At 36.1% G+C, this 20,594-nt stretch overlaps 1 protein-coding gene across 1 annotated transcript in view; it reads right to left on the bottom strand.

Moving 5' to 3' along the window:
• Positions 1–20,594, bottom strand: part of gabra1 (gamma-aminobutyric acid type A receptor subunit alpha1) — a 55,432-nt gene that overhangs the window by 22,313 nt on the left and 12,525 nt on the right. The window contains exons 5-8 of the mRNA XM_028812741.2: positions 20,207–20,427; positions 15,921–16,003; positions 15,529–15,672; positions 9,933–10,085 (exon numbers count right to left, since the gene is read on the bottom strand). Coding sequence (XP_028668574.1) covers positions 9,933–10,085; positions 15,529–15,672; positions 15,921–16,003; positions 20,207–20,427 — 601 coding nt within the window. The remainder of the gene's footprint in view (positions 1–9,932; positions 10,086–15,528; positions 15,673–15,920; positions 16,004–20,206; positions 20,428–20,594) is intronic.

Raw genomic sequence — 20,594 nt, 5'->3', positions numbered from 1 at the left:
CCTCATTGTCTGATCCAATGCCAAGTTACTGGACTGTCAATAACTTTCTCTTATAGAGCTAGCAGTTCACAGTTGAACGTTGGCATGCTACTGTGTTATTTGCATGTTATAGGTAACAGTTACACCTCCAAAATTAAAATAAGAAAAAGAAAACCGCCTCCAATTTTATTTCTGATATTTCAGCTTTTAGTATAAATGTTCAGTTTCAGACAAAGGCTAGACCATGGAGGCCAAAATGATATACACTCTCCTCTTATACCGATGTTATGATACATTTCCCTTGAGAAAACACTTACTGTAAAATAAAAGATGGTGTCTGGTGTGAGCTGCCTGTTGGGGTTGACTTCTAGAGTTGTGTGATTTGAACTCAAACTCTGAGTCAGGATATAAGCTAATGTAATGTACCATCAATAAACTACTCACATCTGCTTTCAAGGTTTGTATTATTTAATTATTTACTTACTCATCTTTTTATTTATTGATTTGTTTGTTTGCTTACAACTGTTTCTTTACATAGATTTTTTGTTAAAGGGAAAAACATCCCAATTGCATTAACTTTCATGATTAATATTTTATTATTGTTAGTCATTCCTTATTTTAGTACTCTTAATCTCTATATCATATTCATAATGTTATGATGCATTTCAGGCAAATTTTACATCTAGAAGAAGAGCGAAGACTGCAGGGTTTGCCAATTATTGACACAACTCTAGGCACAACTTTATTGAAGCATCACCCTACAGCACGGAATTACCATCCACTGAAGTTTCAGGTTGAATATTTTTTTCATATGGGCACACAGAGATTGTTAACCAAGACAACATACTGAAACAGGCCTATGTATGCTAGTTTTAGTAGAGACCACGCTGAAATTGTAATACAAAAGATTAGGTATACTCAAGCACTAAAAGTGACGGAAAGGTCAAGAATATGAATTCTAACATAGGGAACCCTTTCACTTCCAGCATATTCATATTATTGAATACCTTTCTTTATTTTTGAAATATCATTTTATTAATTGTCCTCAGAAATCCCATCATACAGTACAGTAAGCCATACAACTGTTCAGCATTGCTACTGAACTCATAACAGAGCACCATCTTAATTTTAGAAGTCAACAATTGCAAAAATGTCAATAAGATGAAAATCATAACCATGGACAAATGGAACTAAAAGGTGAACTACAAGCACAAAAGGCCATCAGGTGAGCCATTAATGGGTTTTAATCAATTTTATACATTACAAGCTTCCTATTCTTAAACATGTCCTCCTGCATTTTAGATCACCATAAATGTTCCTTCATTTACTCTTCTTACAGTTTTTTTATTCGGATGCCATGTAAAGAAGGAATCATCACCCTATTAGGGAAATGAGCCTGAGTAAATAGAGATATTTTCAAAAGTAAGAAGTACTGACACTGCTAATTCATTCTAATTCTAAGTCAGTTTGTGTACCTTTAAACTGACAACAGAGAGATTTAGTTTTAAACACGGGTCTACTACAAATAATTAAGCTAAATCCCCTATTTAACTTATAGTTTTAGTTGTCTGGATGTATAATAGACTTCATGGTCTGTAAAAACACAAAATTATGTCTTGCACCATTAAGCCAATCTTTCTATTGCTTTAGTGTACATTTAAAAGAATGCTCAGTAGTCTCATTTATTTGTGACTGGTAATCATGGACACAGTATGGCTCTAAATATTAATCTGACACATCCACAAGAACCTTAAAAGATTGCAATGTCTCAATAAAAGAGCAGTAGTAAAGTTTTCTTTTACAGAATGTAAGAAACGGGTGCTTTGTTATACAGTTGACAGGGACAATGGCACTCCTGATGATTTATTACAAATGTTTTTTAATGGTTGTTCTGAGGGTGTTGATGGCGAAGTATAGTGAAGGCCAAAAGGAGCTGCATTGTGTCTTTGTGGACTTGGAGAAAGCACATGACAGGGTGCCTCGGGAGTTGTGGTATTGTATGAGGAAGTCGGGAGTGGCAGAGAAGTACGTAAGCGTTGTACAGGATATGTACGAGGGAAGTGTGACAGTGGTGGTCTGAAGTAGGAGTGACGGATGCGTTTAAAGTGGAGGTGGTATTACATCAGGGAATGGCTCTGAGCGCTTTCTTATTTGCAATGGTGATGGACAGGTTGACAGTAGAGTTAAGACAAGAATCCCCATGGACTATGATGTTTGCGGAAGACATTGTGGTTGAGGAGACCCTGGAGAGGAATGACAGTCAGTAGAACCAAGACAGAATACATGTGTGTGAATGAGAGAGAGGTCAGAGGAATGGTGAGGATGCAGGAGGTAGTGGTGAAGGTAAATGAGTTTAAATATATGGGATCAACAATTCAGAGTAATGGGGATTGTGAAAGAGAGGTGAATAAGAGAGTGCAGGTAGGGTGGAATGGGTGAGAAGAGTGTCAGTAGTGATTTGTGACAGATGGGTTCTAGCAAGAGTGAAAGGGAAGGTCTACAAGACAGTAATGAGACCAGCTACTTTATGTTATATGGGTTAGAGATGGTGGCACTGACAAAAAGACAGAGCTGGAGGCGACAAAGTTAAAGAGATAGTTAAAGATGTTAAGATTTGCATTGGGTGTGACGAGGGCGGAGAGGATTAGAAAAGAGTATATTAGAGGGTCAGCTCAGGTTATACAATTTGGACAAAGCCAGAGAGGTGAGATTGCATTGGTTGGGACATGTGCAGAGGAGAGATGCTGAGTATATTGGGAGAAGGATGCTAAGGATAGAGCTGCCAGGCAAGAGGAAAAGAGGAAGGCCTAAGAGAAGGTTTATGGATGTGGTGAGAGAGGACATGCAGGTGATGGGTGTAACAGAACAAGATGCAGAGGACAGGAAGTTATGGAAACAGAGGATCTGCTGTGGAGACCCCAAATGGAGCAGCCGAAGAAGAAGAAGACGTTCTTTTAATATGAGGAAACAAGATTAAGATATCATGCATACACACCCCTGACATATTTTAAATTACGTCATTTATAAATAATGAAGAAAGAGATGGTAAAGTTCAATTTCAAAAGTGTGACTGGCTGATGCTCAAACATCATAAAGTGTGGAAAATATGGCTCAGCGTTCCCAACAGAGTTATGCCCCGCCTGCTGATCAACTCCTTTATAACTTCAGTGGCTATATAGTGACTTAATGAGAATATATTTACAGTTTATCCAAAGTATGGTTTGTTATATGTTTAGAAATAATCATAAAAGTTATACACTGGTATCTTTCTCAAGCTTCATATATACTGTAATAGACATCATAATATAAATTGTTACTTTTTGTTGTTTTGTATCATATTCGTTCCCTTTTGAAGAAGCCTCTTACATTTGTTATAGTAAAATGTGCTATAAACAATAAAGACTGAATGAATGGTGCCTGGTCATATTACTTTGGCAATCAAACTGAGTAAAATTTCCTCTGCTTTGAACAGACATAACTCTGATGGTTCTATGCTCCCCAGACAGCAGCAATCACTACTGTCCTCTTGGGATCCATTTTAGCTTGTGATATTTTCTATAAGGCCAAATTCTTATGTTTCTGAATAAAGCGTAAGGAGCCTAAAATGACACATGGCTTTTAAGGGACTGTACAGAGAATGTTAAGCCTCCAGAGTATAATTAAACTGCCACCTGGAAGACATTAGTCCCTGATTGTTTTATCCTTTAATGAAGTTCTGTATCACTCGGCTACTCAGAAAGAAATCGAAATCAAGTATATTAAACACAAAGCAGAAAGAGTCCTGAGCAAGCAATGGAAAAGGGTCCATAATCTGAGCTATGCAATGCACAGCCATTAAAGCTGACATTTTTAACTTCAGAATTTCACATTGCAAATTTTCTATCATGTTTTGCACTGAGACATGCCATTTTTATTTCTCTTTATGTGTAGTAGCCTTAATATGGTTTTTACATATCCCTGCTACAGACCAAAGCAGCAGAAAGAAAACATCTAATAAAGGATAAGCTGGTGAACGTGACTAAGCCATTTGGAAATGGCTTTTTTACATTAGTAACTGTAGGAAAAATAAAATCATGCTACTCCTCAATGTTATAGGTGACACTTGGATGTAAATAATATATAACAAGAATTTTTTTATGTATTCATAAACAAAACAATATGATTCTCTGTCATTTTTTAAATAATCTTTTGGCCAGTATTAAAATATTTAGTTCTGAATGTCCACTGACAATTCCTAGATTCTATCAAAATTCAGTAAAACTGAGGAATTAAACTCAAAGTTCTGTTTCCTTGAGAAATGTACTCATGGGGCAATTCCAAAGGATTTATAAACTTTAATTTGTTTGCTGGAATCAAAATCATGTTTTTTTCCACATTTTATTGAAAATGTCTCTTATTCAATTTTGTTTAAAAAAAAAAAATCTAACAAATCACTAAACTTCGATTAGATAAAATTTCAAGAACTTTGTGTGTCTCTGCGTTTGTGCATTAATTGAGCATATGGAGACATCTCTGAATAATTTTTTAAATTGTTTAAAAACAAATAGAAAACTTGCTAATAAAACTAAAGTCATTGATGATTTAATTCAATTTCACCTCTGTTGTGCTTTGTCATGTTATAATACGAGATCTGAAATATCTAAATAATATAAAAGGAAGAAGGCTGGTAGGTGTGAGCGCATTTATGTCTTCTTGTTATTCCCTCCTGAAAAAAAAATATCAGTTGAAGAAAGAATTACAATGATGACATCCGCAATGTATGCTGTAACAACTTGCAAAAAACATCAATAAGTGTACTTCCTCAGTTTTGCATTGGGTGTGACAAGAATGGATAGGATTAGAAATGAGTACATTAGAGCGTCAGATCAGGTTGGACGGTTAGGAGACAAAGTGAGAGAGGCGAGATTGCATTGGTTTGGACATGTGCAGAGGAGAGATGCTGAGTGTATTGGGAGAAGGATGCTAAGGATAGAGCTGCCAGGCAAGAGAAAAAGAGGAAGGCCTAAGAGAAGGTTTATGGATGTGGTGAGAGAGGACATGCAGGTGATGGGTGTAACAGAACAAGATGCAAAGGACAGGAAGATATAGAAGATGATGATCCACTGTGGAGACCCCTAATTGGAGCAGCTGAAAGAAGAAGAAGAAGTGTACTTCCTCAGTTGATGCTTTATTTTGATCATCTAGTAATACAGTATCATTAGTAGTTATGTATTAGCTCACATCATGTAGGCAGATGGTAGCGAAAGTGTAGCTCCATTTTGTTTAAAGATATTAATATGCCTTTTAAAAAGCAATTAAATCAGTGGAATTCTTCCCTTAATCTGATTAAGGGAATAAATCTTTTGGAATCTCTGTATTATAATTAAAACTTTGTTTAAATGTCTCTAGTACAGCATTTCTCAACCTTTAAGTATTTGCAACCCGAGTTTTCATAACAGTTTTAATCGCGCCCCCCTAACATTTTTTTGAAACCCTAATAAAATTTATTCCTAGATTTTTTGCTGCCGATACACTGCTACAAGTTTAAAATGTCCCTATGAATACCGAAATAACACCACAGATGGCAACATTCGCACCCCCTTTTTTGTTACTTCCCCACAGTTTGAGAACCGCTGCTTTAGTACATGTTTTTCTTTACTCACATAACCACTTCTGCAAGGTAACCCATATGTAAGTGTTATGTACAGTTTGTGGAACCAAAAGCTCATCTTTGTCTAATCCCCCTTCAATATATATTTCATTTGGAGAGGGGCTCCCTTTTAAACACTTGTATGGCTGAAAGGGATGATTACTCAAAGCCTTATTTGGTAGGCACTCTAGTTCAAGACTGAAATTGTTTTCCACTGCTGTGATAACCTCTCTATATCATTCTGTAAAAATTGATGTCATTCTGCATTGTCTAGCACCTTCTGTGTACTCATATGGGCCCCTAGGGTGAGACCCTACGCACAGCATCTTATATTCTTCCAGAATCTAGTGATGTATAACTACTAGGGCCTCATAATGCCTTGTGTAGAATTCACACTAAAACACAGTGTAAAGACAAAACTAGAAATATGAGTATGCACAAAAAATTCAGATGCATAAAACTGTGTGTAAGCAAAGTTTTACGCACTTTATAAATCCTAATCAACATGAATTTTAATGCACATGCACACACCCACAGCCTCACACCGACTCCTTAAAGAATTTCACCTACTTGAATATGTAAATCAATATAAATAGCCCCGTCTCTTCAGTGTTCTGTTAAAAGACAATTGCAAATGTGCATGGAAAAAAGAAGAATTTCAGCGAATGCGAAATGGATGTCTTGCTCAACGGCTGCAAGGAAAAATGTACTATTTGGTGGCTTTTGCATTATTATCAGCAACAAAAGAAGTTGATGGAGTCAACGAAGTAACAAAATGGGGGGTGTGAAGATGTGAAAAAAAAACCAAGAATTGAAAATATGAAAAATACATCTATTGAAACCAAAACAAATTAACTTAAACTACATTCTGATACTAGAAAAATAAATATAGTTAGATAAATGTTGATAAAAGTTAAGTAGGTATAATAAAATATGCATCTATGACATATCATTAATTAAAAAAGAAGAAATTGGTATTAGTGGGCCCATTTCAAAAAAACGTTAGGGGGTTGCAAATACTTAAAGGTTGAGAAATGCTGCTCTAGGAAATCTAAATCCTTTTCTAATCATGGGAAAAGAAATCAGTATTATCCCTTAATGTGTGCTTTCTTGCAATTCTTCCATTTCTGATGTCTTCTAACAGTGCTAAAGCAGCCATGTGTAGTTGGAATAGTTTGGCCATTCCTTGCACCATTATATTGTTACAGAATGATTACAACCAAGTTAAATAAATTAGTAAATGATATGCAATTAATTTCTGTGTCATGGATGCGAATCTAAAAAAGAAAGGGAGAGCACACAGAAACTTTAGCACTGCTTTGATGCTGGGTGCAACCTGTGGAAATGGGCATACAGAACATTTTTGTGTGTACGCACCATTTATATACATGAGGCCTCTAGAGAGTACATTCCTACCAATGTCTTGTTTTGGAGTCAGAGTCACAAAAACTGTAATTAAACAATTATCTACAGTAAGAATGTTTTGGTTGAAAGCCTGTGTTTTATCTCTTGTTGATCATTAAATAATTATTTATCAAACAGTACAAATATATAGTAGGTTCCAGGTCTTGTGATAAAGAAATCTACTTGAGAGATACAAAGCCACCAAATTGGTCAAAGTACTTTGAGATGGCAAAATAGGCTTATAAATACATATACATTTTGCTATACTGTATGATGTGATATGATATGATATATAATATGATAATAAACATAAAATAAGGCTCTGCTCTGTAGCCCTCATTAGGATTAAAGAAGTTGCCTTCAAAGATGGATATTTATGGAGAGAAAGCAAGAGAATCATGAATTACGATCTGATTGAACTTCCAACTTTAACACAGCACAGCTTTGAAATGTCTTTCACTAAGTGATAACTCATGACACATTTAGGTTCTTTCATTTTTATTCCAAAGGCTGATATGTAAACCAACCTTTCAATTAAGGATAATGCGAAAAAAATGAGTGATGCAGTGTACTGAGGCTCTTAAACTACAGTGACTATTATTCAAAGAGGATTGTTACTGTTTAGTTTAGTTCTTCATAATATCATTCTATTATAAGAGAGTGCTAACCTTTTAATGTGGTACTGTAATATGAAATTTGGTATAAATGAATGGTAAGAAATAAGTAGCAATGCATTTTTACTGAAGGTATGCTGTATATTTGCTACAACAGTGCACATTCCATAGCTATAGTATAGTGACAGAGGAATTCTGATAATATTGAAACTTAAACCAAAATGTAACCCTAATTCTAGAACTCCTTACCTGGTATCCTATAAACATCATACACATTTATCATTCATATCTTGTCTGTTATCATCACACTTTGTCTTTGAAATCTTTTCATTATTTGACTTTGTTCCAAACTGTGGATAGACTGTCGTAGGGTCTTTCAGTCCCTCATCTCATAAATAATAAACCAAGGCACAGTGCTTTTGTTTGTTGCAAGCTGAGGGTTAAGGTCTAAAATTATCAAAGCATAGATATCGATGTAGCCTACATCAGAGATACATACATTGATATAAACAAATGATCAAAAGAAATCATATCTAAAGAAACAGCTTTTTCAATGAGATGAGTATAAATTCACCAATCAGTTAGAACAGCAACCAAAGAGGGCAAAAACAAACCTCAGGACTTAATTTATTGTTGGAACAGTGGACTTGTGATAAATAATACGCTAATTTCCCTGCAGGCAGCAAATTACTCTATAATACTATTTTATAGCACTCTTATTACCAGAAAAGGTAGTGTCCAGGGCACTGCATAAATGCTGCTATTAGTTATTTGCTCCTGGGCTTTACTTTGAATACATTAAAAATGCTGAAACAATTAACTGTGAGAATTTATCAGGCTATAAACAGCTTTGCTAGTAATTAAACAAAGGGGATATTCTGATAGAGAAATATTTTCTTAATAAAGAAATATGTGGGAAGAGTATTAATGAGAATGCCTTAGTTGCACATTGTTTCTGACATATTACATTATTAATAATAAATATCCAGTACACCTGAAAATAAAGGACTCTTGAGAAGAGAAGGCCAGACACTTGAAATATTAGTTTAATCTCAAATGAGATGCTTTTGACTTTCCTTGGTGCATATTCATCACAGTACTTTACCTGATGCAATGTAACTCTCCATGTTATGTAAGAAAGCTAAAAATGTCCTCTGTGACTAATCAGATGGAGAGCACATGATCACCAAGCCTTTTGCGTTTTGGCTGCTCACTGAAATTGCCCTTGCTTGTCAGGTAGCTGATGCTGCCTTGAATCACTTCTCTTTTGTTTCCCGTGGCAGCTGTTCTTTCTTTCCCACAGACTGCATCCTATCAATCAACATCTTGCATTTTGTGAAAATCATTTCTTCTGATGCTCTGACACATGTAGAAATATTTCCCTTCCATCAATGTCAGTCTGATACCACAGACCCCCAACCCACCCCCATGTGAGTGTGGCGATCCATCCAGAGTAAAGCACTTGCCTGATTTGTCATAAGCCGGACCAAAGAGACCTCTCTCACATGCAGAATTCTTGCCCAATATGAAATTCATCTTCTATACCTACATCATATTTTTACTTGCATATTCTTTTGTCATTTTTCATAATCAAGTCCTGACTTCCCTGAACCCTGAACTGAACTTTCCTTTGTCTATAATTTTTCTAAAGAAATTTTTTATAGAGATGGTCTTACTTAACAAATTATACATTTTTGGCATCTTTTCTGAAGAATATTCTATTTTGTCATTCTCGCATACTAATAAACACATTTTTTCACCAGATACTCTATGTTAATTTTAATAATAAGGCAGGACACCCCTCTTCCTAGCCAAAATAACCTGCGGTCTGAGAAATACCAAGCAAGAAATGTGTACTGCTTATATTATACATAAAATATAAAATGTACTGCTTATTAAAAATAAATAAATAAATAAATGTATATAAAACCACAGCATTTGTATCATTACCACGGCAACAGACCTCAACCTACATGAACAATTTATGTTTTTAAAGAATTAAAAAAAAGAATTCATACCATTTGTGTTCTCATTTTTCAGCCTTACACTTTAAATTAATATTTTTTATACATTTTTTATTTACAGCCAGGGAAAGCAATCTATTATTTAAATAAAGACATCTGAAAACTATAATAATTTTAGCATAATTTAATGCTAAAAGAATTATAAACAATTTCAGTAAAGAAATGCTAGAATAACACATTTTCCAACACATATATTTAGTCTCCCTGCGTGACAAAAATGCTCTTTCATTTCTCATTAAAGTCAATACTTCTCAAGAAGTAGATTTAGGGATAAAAACTTACCAAAAACAGTTCTTGCAGGAACAGATTCTCTATTGAGCCAAAATGACACCTGTGACAAAATCACTGTCATTATACAGGGCAGGTATGTCTGAATGACAAAGTAACCAATCTTCCTCTTTAAATGAAAATGTGTGGTCATGACAACATATTCTCCTGAAAATAAAAAGGAGAAGACAACATAAGAAATGCATTGCAAAAGTATGTATCTATCTATCTATCTATCTATCTATCTATCTATCTATCTATCTATCTATCTATCTATCTATCTATCTATCTATCTATCTATCTATCTATCTATCTATCTATCTATCTATCTATCTATCTATCTATCTATTCTAAGATTTGTCAGGGACTCCATAAAAGTTTGGTCTATCTATATATCTCTCCTGCTTAGTAGGGCCCTAGCATGGAAGAATACCAACAGGGCACATTAAGCCCTGTACAATTGCCAGATACCTTGAACTTGCTAATATCTCTTCCTATATATAAAATCCAACATCTGTCTGTCTGTATGTCTGTCTGTCCGCTTTTCACGAGAGAACTACTTAACTGATTTAAATCATGTTTTTTTCTATAATTTGCTTGAACATTCTGGTTGATTTTGCAACTTCTCTCATCACGCTAAGTATCATAGTTCACTATAGGTACCGATTTTATTTACACAAATCTGAGAGAGATGCAGCGGACCGAGGGGTGTACCTCACACTCCAGCCTTGGGGTGTACCTTTCCTCTGGTTAGCTAGCAAACGAGAGAACTACTTGACGGATTTAAAACAGGTTTTTTCTATAGTTTGCTTAAACATTCCAGTTGATTTTGCGACTTCTCTCATCATGCTATGAATCATAGTTCGCTTGCAGTAGCAAAATATTCGTGCTATTCCGAGGCAGAGGTTGAGGGCCGAGAGGAGGGGGGAGTGGAGAGCTGGGCAGGGCCCTCCTCACTCATGCACCATCCTCCGTTCCAGTAGCTGTACCTCTGCGCTTTGGAGTGTACATTGTCTCCTCTTATCTAGCGATACCTGTTCGTTTATTGATTTTTAAAGTTTGTCCTGTTTCACTAATACGTAGGCGGAGCCGTGGGGGATGGCTAGTATATGTCAATGTCAATGTCAACTTTATTTATATACCACATTTAAAACGACATCGGAATGCTGTGGCCAAAGTGCTTTACAATAATAGAATTAAAGAAAAACATACAATTAACATGAATAACATAAATAGAAATAAAATAAATGAACATAAATAAAATAAATAATAAATAGAAGTAATGTTACATAATCACAATGAGGAAACCATCAGTATTACTGAAGGTCACGGAATGCAAGTGAATAGAAATAAGTCTTTAATCTTGTTTTAAACAGTTCAATTGTAGACGACTCCTTTATGTGATGAGGTAAAGAGTTCCACAGGCAAGGAGCAGCAGCTGCAAACACTCTGTACTCCTTAATTTTACACTTGGTATGAGGGACAACAAGAGACAACTGACCAGAAGTTCTAAGCACTCTGGATGGCTGGTGTAAAACACATAATTTGGATAAATAGGCAGGAGCAAGCCTATGTAAAGAATTAAAAACTAGCAACAAGATTTTAAAATCAATTCGAAAACTGACAGGCAGCTAGTGTAAAGAAGCTAATATTGGGGAAACAGAGTCATACTTTCTTGCCCCAACCAGAAAGCGAGTGGCAGCATTCTGGACCAACTGTAACCTGTGTATCAGGGATTTGCTAATCTCATAATACAGTGAGTTGCAGTAATCAAGGAGAGAAAAGATAAAAGCAAGAGTAGCTTTCTCAAGATCCCTAGAAGATAAAAAAGGCTTGATCTTACCTAATAGACGAAGTTGGAAAAAGCAACTCTTGACTACAGAATTAACTTGTTTCTCAAAAGAGAGGTTACTGCCAAAGACAACACCTAGATTGCGGACTTGAGGTTTGCAAAAGACAGAGAAAGTGCCGAGAAGTCCACGACCAGTTTGAGCTTTAGCTGATGGACCCACTATAAGCACCTCCGTTTTATTTTGATTCAGATCAAGAAAATTATTAGCCATCCAGGATCTTAGTTCAGAAAGACAGTTGCACAGTTGATTTATTGCAGAGTTGCAGACGGGAATATAAACCGGTGTATCATCAGCATAGCAGTGAAATGAAATGTTAAATTTCATAAAAATAGCTCCAATAGGGTGAAGGTATATAGAGAATAAGATAGGGCCCAAAATGGATCCCTGAGGAACACCACATTTAAGAGGAGCAGTAGATGAAAAAGAGGAATTTAAAGTCACTGAAAAGTGTCTACCAGTTAGATATGACCTGAACCAGTTAAAAGCAGCCCCTTTAAGCCCAACAAGATGTTCAAGCCCTAACAGCAATATCTCGTGGTCAATAATGTCAAAGGCAGCAGTCTGGTCCAGGAGGACAAGAACTGCAGTGCCACCTGAGTAATAACAGATGTCATTGAATACTTTAAGGAGGGCCGTCTCAACACCATGATAATGCCTAAGCCAGATTGGTAGATCTCAAATAAATTATTGGAGTTAAGGTGATCAACCAATTGATTATAAATAATAATAATATATATAAAAATATACAGAGAGAGAGAGAGAGAGGGAGGCACCTAGAGGTAGAAACTGAGAAGCTGTCTGTGTAGTAATATGTAATAGTGCCACTAAATAGTGTTGCTGCCTGAGGTGCCTGGTCCTCTGTTACAAGTGGCCAGAAGGAAGTACAGCTAGCAGGCAGAAGATAGTAACACAAGGCTGTAGACTGATAGAACAGGGACCATGTTTTCTATTTAAGAGGACAAGCAGTGGAGGTGAAGCGTCCTTTTAAGTTAGCGTATGGTTTTGCATTGTAGGGGCATCATGAGCTCCTAGAGGGGGCTCTTGCAGGTGATGCTATAGCAAGGCTACCCCTGGGCCTAGGAGTGATTTGAGGGAGATAGAAACAAACTGTGGGTGAGATGAAGGAGTGATAGTATAGTATAGGACTTCACCAGTGTCTCCATATATGCAGGTGCCCACCCATTGACTACCCTGTAGGCAAGCATCAGGGATCTGAACTTAATGCGTGCTGCTACAGGGAGCCAATGTAGTGACCTGAAGAGGGGAGTTACATTTGCCCATCTCGGCTGGTTAAATACAAATGCAAATGTAATACAAATTTTACATTTCTGTATGTGAAAACATAATAAAATTTTTGCTGTATCATTTGTAGGATAGGACCAGCATCTTAATCCCTTCCCCGGGAAGTCTTGCTATGCTCTTTTAGCATCGTTAACAAGATGTTTATTCTTAGTCTTGGTGTTGAAATGTGACATATAGACATGGAAAATGTTTGTAAAGCCAGCGGAACTGTACTGTATTAAGGCTCTACACAATGTAAAGGCTTTTCAGACTCACTTGGGAGTGCCATGAACAGCTCTAACATGTCATGCTGTACGTAGTCTCAGGCCTCCAATTAACAAGTTGTTACTCTGTCCTACGAGCATATCAGGCTGTGAGAAATCACATGTTGCATTTTATGTTATACCAATTCTGCTGGGACTGTGCTTCCTGAGCTCCTTTATACATGTGTCACATAGACTACTTTAAAAAGTGAACTGGCAATTAATAACATGATATTGTTCTTTCAAAAAGTGGCAACACTACAGCACAAAAATGAAACTGTCTAGCCACTGGTTGCTTACAATTTACAGGGAATGTCAAAAACACTTAGCCATGATTGCTAAGTCTCCTCCGCACAGTGCAAAGGCAAGCTCGTCCCGGGGGAGCTATCTTAGTGAGGTAGGAGTCTTTCCCTACAGTACATATATTTCAATGATAACTTAATAATGGATTTTCCCTGTACATTTCGATTTTTTTTCTTACAGAATTACCTGAAACAATAGGGCAGACCCAAAACAAAATAAGAATTGGTAAAAGCCAAACACACAGTTTTATATCAAAACATCAATACAGTATTTTTGGGAATGTACAAGAAGAAATGGAGTACACGGCAAAAAAAACACAAAGGTAACCAAGCACAGGACTTAAACCTAAGATGAAACAGCAGCACTAACCACTGGACCAATGAGCTGCTTGCAGTGTGAGACAGATACTCTATGTAAATATCTTTCCTCCGTCCAGGTTGCGAATCCACTTCTTCTAGTATACAGACACAGGAAGCTTGGCATGATTTGAGCCCAAAACAGACACAAACTTTGGACAAGGACATCAGTTCATTACAGAGGAAAGACATGCAGATACCCCTATTGGGCCAACTTTAACTCATTAGCCAACCTAAAGTAACACAAGCATTTTAACAACAATAGCCTCAGGGTCAGGGTCTGAAGCAATTTTGTTTTTTCACACTCAGTTTGCATATTTAAGATATATTGTCTATGCATTTAATGTATCCTCTTGTCCCTATGTGACACTGTAGTTTTAATCATGTGCGTGATCACATGCATTTATGTACAACATTGCAGAAACCACACTTACCTAGATTTGGAGACCTGAATATGCAATAAAATTAACAGGTCTTCTGATCTATTTTAGGAAGTCAGTGTTGCTATTTCATATTTTGGGTTTACGTTTAGCATTAAGGCTACATTTTGCTCTTGAGGAGCTAATTGTTGTAGACAGTTGCTTATGTATGGCTATATAGGAGAAGCTGGGTGAAACACGTTCTGTAAGGTTTGGCAATAAGACTTTCATACTTCCATCCTTCCTAGCATTAGGTGCTTTTTCTCTTTTTCTCCCTTTTGCAACATAATCCTAGGTAATTCAGTAAAATGCCTTGTGCATGTATTCAATTTAGTAAATTGACGACACAATGCTATAGTGGTTAGTAATTCTCCCTCACGAATCTGGTGCCCTATCTTGTCATTGTCTGTGTGGAGGCTGTGCATCCCCATCTGTATTTGTGCAGATCTTGCTCTGAGTAATACAGCTTTTGTTAACTTCCAAATGACACAAATATTATGTTTACTGCCAATTCTAAACTGTTCCTGTGTAACTGCACATGTGTACATGGGTGGCAGTGGGTTTTTCCGCTGCAGTGACGCTGTAGAGAAAGACTCTGCCCCATATCAAGACCCTGAAATGGAACAACAACAGGTCTGAGGTTGCTATGTTACATGTCAGTGAGTTGGAGTGGAGGTGAAGTGGAAATAAAAACAAAATATCTAGCGGTAAATCTTCACAGACACAGAGAGAATGTACAAACTTTATGCAGACAGTGACTGGGGCCAGCATACAAGACCAGTTTCCCCAAGGTATAAGGCAGCACTGATCACCACTGTGGTATCATGCCTCTTAAATCTAACATTCAACTATGCTGTGACTGTTATTCACAGTTTCCATCTAAAATTAAATTGTGGTTTAAAGACAAAGAATAATTTTCTTGGTCATTTGGTACTACCAAGACAAATTGTATAAATATTACCAAAACAAATTCCTAGTACACATTAGTGTGCCTGACCAATAAAGTGAATTCTGATTCTGATTTTACATATTGCATTAAAACTTTTGCATTGTAATATACATGTATTAGACACTGCATATTATACATAGAAGAAAAAAGTGAAATCAAACAAAATATTTGATTATTTATAGCTTACCTGTGCTTGACTGGACAATGCCAGAGTCAACTGTTTGTCCCAGTAAGTCATACTGATTTAATCGTGAGCCATCTTCTGCTACAACCACAGACTGAGCTGCCCCCCTAGTCCATTCATACACAACTTCAGCACGAGTGTAAGCATCTAGAAAAATAAAAATTGACATTGGATGTGCTGAAGTAAAAAATGAGATGTATTGCGTAACTGCAAGGTGATTATAATTTTTTTTGTATTTTGTGTAATATTAATGTAAGGCTTAAAAGCTATAGAAAATCATGATTTATAAAAATCAGACAAGCGTCTTATAGTTAAAACAAAAAAGAGGCAGAAAAAGATCAACAAATACTGAATCACAGCATGCAAATGTACGATTTGAATTGAAATTAACTTACAACTGCCAAACTTCAGAGGACAGGCATGGGCATCCATAGGAAAGTCTTCTAAATGCATGGGACATTCAGCCCTTACAGTTAATCTATAAATATACAAAATATTAAGGAACAGGTTTTTAAACTTTCAGAGAGTAGTATTTTTAAAAGTGCAGCAATTAATTTCAATGCCTTAAGCATAATGCATAAACATTTTCATAAGGGCAACTAGACTGTCTGAAATTTAATCCAAAGGTCCATTTTCTGTACACATTTCCCATGGTTTATATTGGAGCTTATGCCAGCAGCAACTGGCATATGGTAGAAACCAGTTCTAAATGGGTACTACTCCATTGACCTGCACACTTATGCACATCCTCAATAATTGCAGGTTAATGTTGAGTCACTAAGAAATCTAACAAATCTTAGAAAACATTGGGGAAAAGACACATTCCACACAGATGGTTTGTCAGCCTGAACAACACTGTAGTTCAAGTGACTATGAAATGAAAAAAAATTACTCATTATATAATGTATTTGTATATAGCCACAAGTCCATCCATAAATTCATTGTCAGACTCATGTAATCCAGTTCCAGGTCAAGGTAGCTGGAAGCCATCACAGCACATAGAGCACCAGTTAGTCGAAGGGCGCCTCAGCACCTCTCTTGAACAGTGTGAGGTTTTTTACAGTGGCTGGAGTGCCAATCCTGCCACCAACCCTCAAGTTGTCCCTACAAGTTGGGGGACCTGCTGGCAGGGCTGGGTGCAGATTAACGTCATACCCAGGATGGAGCAATAGCAGGTTAAGAATCTTAACTAAATAACTGAAAAAACTAAAGAAATTTTTTGATACAGTATTAAATCATTTATTAACATTTTTAAATGTAATATTTAATATTAGATTAGGACAGCACAGTGGCACAATGGTAGTGCTGCTGCCTTACAACAAGGAGATCAGGGTTCCAGTCCCAGATGTGTGGAGTTTGCAAAATTCCTTGTTAATATGAAGGATTCACATCTCTTATATTAAATAAGTAAAATCAAAATGTATCTCAGGTAAACCACCTCAAACGACTCCAAAGTGAAGTTTTATTAATAGGTCAGATTACAGAGATGAATAAACAGTTTACTGATGCTTTGTAAGAGATATAGAGAACTAAAGAACTGTTTATGGTCTTGTAAGATGCATTTCTGCAGTACCTAAATTAAAGTGTTACCAATACAGCACAGCATCATCAGAATTTGAATGAAACTTCATGTTTCCAAACATGACAGATGCGTTCTAATATTTTTCTAGTAAGGTGACAGACGTTTTCAGCTAAGTTTGTTATACTCACTAACCATGGCATTGCAGAGCAGCGACAAGTTGCATGGTGATTAGCACATGAAAATGAGAACTTCAATGTACTCTATACATGTGATAGTAATGACCCTATTAACCAATAAATATGTGTTAATAATTTCTAAATTGTCACTGGTGATGTGATTGTCATTGCCTTAAAATAGCAACTATGACAGTCAACAGGAAACAAGATTAATGATGGTTTAATGTAAGTGTGGGCAATGTCGGTCCTGGAGGGCAGCAGCGGCTGTATGTTTATGTTTCAACACAGTTTCTTAATGAGAAGTCAATTATTGCTAGTAAAGCAATTATTGCTCAAGTGATACTCTGATGCTTCATTTTAGTGGTCTCGCTTGTTAACATTCCCCACCCTTAATTGCTTATTTCAGTCTTAAACAGCTGCATTCAGTGATGCAAATGACAAAGGAGCCAGCAGTGCTCCATCTAACTTGTTTCCATTTACACTTGTTTGGATTCAGCATGCACTATTTGCTTTAATTAAACACTTAAGAGAAGAATGTGACAGACTGAAAATAATCAGTTTTAGGCTTCAAATCATTTGGATGAGTTCCTTGGAACAGGAAATAATTTACAATACTAGAACATTACATTGCAGACTAACATGCCATAAAATTAAATAAAGTCAGAAATTGGCAAGGATTGTTTTTTAATTAAACAACTGGGTTGGAACGAAAACCTGCAGCCACTGTGGCCCTCCAGGACTGACGTTGCCTACCGCTGGTTTAATGCAACAACAAAAAATGTAGACGGAAAACCAGGGATTAAATTGTTAAATATTTGGCTGACATCTTTATCCAAGGCGACACATAAGTTCTGTGTAAGTTTTAATTGTTTAAGTATATTTTTAATGGTAGCACAGGCAAGTTAAGTGGCTTGTCAAGAGCACATTATGTTAGAGGGTGTTAGAGACAGGAATTATATTTTATGTTTTTAGGAATTGTGTTAGAGACATTAAACTTGTGGTTTAAGCTCTGGGACCTTAGCCAGTAAACCACACTGATATTTTCTAGCAGGTCAATAATCAAAACATAAAAGCAACACAGCCTAAAAGATTTTTTTTAACTCTCTGTCTATTTTGTATTATGGATTTTTTTATTCATAGTAAAAAAGAAAATCTCAACACTATATTGTAACACAATCAATATAATAAGCACAAAGAGGATAATATGCTATTTTTAGCCATTGAGTTTAAAAACAATGCATACCTCAATGACTGCTTTCCATTTTGCTTAACTTTCACTGCTTAATTTATCCAAAGTAAACACATAAAAGTCCACGTGACAAGGCTGATTTTATTAACCCCTGCCTCCTAACTGGCCAAAAGGAACAAATAAGCAAGTACACTAGCTTTATCATGTTGACCACAGTAATTTCTTGAGTTGCTCTTCATTTCCAAATATGTTCTTGTTGCATTTCACTTTCTTTGTCTGAAACTTCTTCCTTTCCTCTTCTTCCTCAGCCCCAGCAAACACATATTTTGCTGTATATGTGTATATATATAAATTTTACTTTAGGCATTGATTTGGGAGAGTAGTAGTATTACTCTTAAAGCTGACATCATCAAGTTTGCTTCATTAGTAAATTGTCATCATTTACTATGCCAGTACACATTGGTCACTGCTACAGAGAAGCAGAGTTAATGTGCTGTGACTTGAGTTCAAGACCTGTTCCATGAAAGAAAGGGCAATGTGTACTGTTCTGTTAATTACAGAAATGTGCCACGTTTCTTGAGGTCAGCATTTTAGTGTAAAGCACGACTCAGTACGCACCAGTAAATTCGAATGTGTTTATACTCAACAAAACTTATATGATATGTTAACTATTGTATGAAAACAAATTCAGTTTTAATTCTGTGTTCAGATAATTAAAAGGAAATAGTATAATGTTTAACAATGTATAAAGTATTTTGATTTATGTTTACAGGCATGCATTTACTGAATTTTTTGAACGGTTTCTGATATGGAATTGCATGAAGTCAAAGTTTATTCTGATAGCAAAGCAGGATGCAACCGTGGATGTGGCACCAATTTATCATCACTCAAAACTCACACCAGTCAAATTTAGCATTGCCAAGTAGTGTGACATGAACATCTCTAAAACGTGACAGGAAACCGAACCACCTCAAAAACCACTGGCTCCTGCTGGTAGCACACATTAAGTAATAATCCTTGATGCTTGCCTACAAGGGTGTCAATGGATGAGACCCTATATACTGCATATGGAGGCACTAATGAAGTCCTAAGCTCCTTCTTGCCCACTCAGGTTTGTTAATGAATGGTGTCTCGTTATACCTCTCTTTGTGGCATTAAATTTCAATCCAGACTCTTTAATGTGTACATAGTTCCTAGCTGATAGAATAAGTTGCCCTCTTCCACCTGAACTGTTGTGTCTCTTAGTGTGTTTACAAAGCACTTCAAGACTCTCTTGATCTGTCAATAACTTCCTAGTTGAGAATGGCTTTGTTAGGTTCTTAGCAGCAAAGAAAAGTGCAACCAGTCTTGTTTGGTTTGAGGCTCCTCACGTGGAGTGATCAACTTTTTAGTCTTTTCCTGTAATACTTGTTCCTAAACAGTACCCAGACTGATGTTTACTTGAATATGTTGACCTCTTTTGTAAGTCACTTTGGATAAAAATGTCTGCTAAACAAGTCATTGAAAAATGTAAATGTTAAAATTCAAGTGAACATCAAAAAAAACAAAAAAACAGGTGATCCGGATAAGAATTTTGCCCAGGACATACCCAAATCAGTGAGTCAACAGCAATAGGAATGACGTCATTCATAGATACACTTACAATTAATGTATTATTTCTCAAACAACGTTTCACAGATAACAACAATTACAATTGCTAAAAGAAGAAAAAAGACTATCAAGGTCTCAAACATTACAGACATAAACTAAATAAAACAAAACAGTAAACAACTATACATTTTCAATTTTGCTCACCTCATTGTATAAAGAAGTGTACCATCTTCAGTAATTCGCAATAGCTTATTTGGCATGGTCATATTGTGAGCCACTGACTTTTTACCATTGTGGAAAAATGTGTCTGGTGTCCATATTTTACTGGCCATTAGATTATTTAGGCGAAGAACAGTCATAGGCCCTGTGAATTTCAATCGTTCGTCTTTCCAGCTTTGTCGAAAGAAAACATCTATTGTATATTCCTAAAATAATAAACACACGCAAAAACATAAATATATAAATATAAATATAAGGAGAGAAGAATATTTAACTTTGAAACTTGCAAAGTAACAATCCTAGGCACCTGCATGATGACTGCACTCTTCTTAACAGAAAATAGGAAAACAGTCATGCTTAGATTCATCAAGCA

This window comes from Erpetoichthys calabaricus, chromosome 11 (assembly GCF_900747795.2).
Source record: "Erpetoichthys calabaricus chromosome 11, fErpCal1.3, whole genome shotgun sequence".
NCBI lineage: Eukaryota > Metazoa > Chordata > Cladistia > Polypteriformes > Polypteridae > Erpetoichthys > Erpetoichthys calabaricus.
Note: the sequence above shows the minus strand (reverse complement) of the source record. Positions and strands in the feature narration are given on the sequence as shown.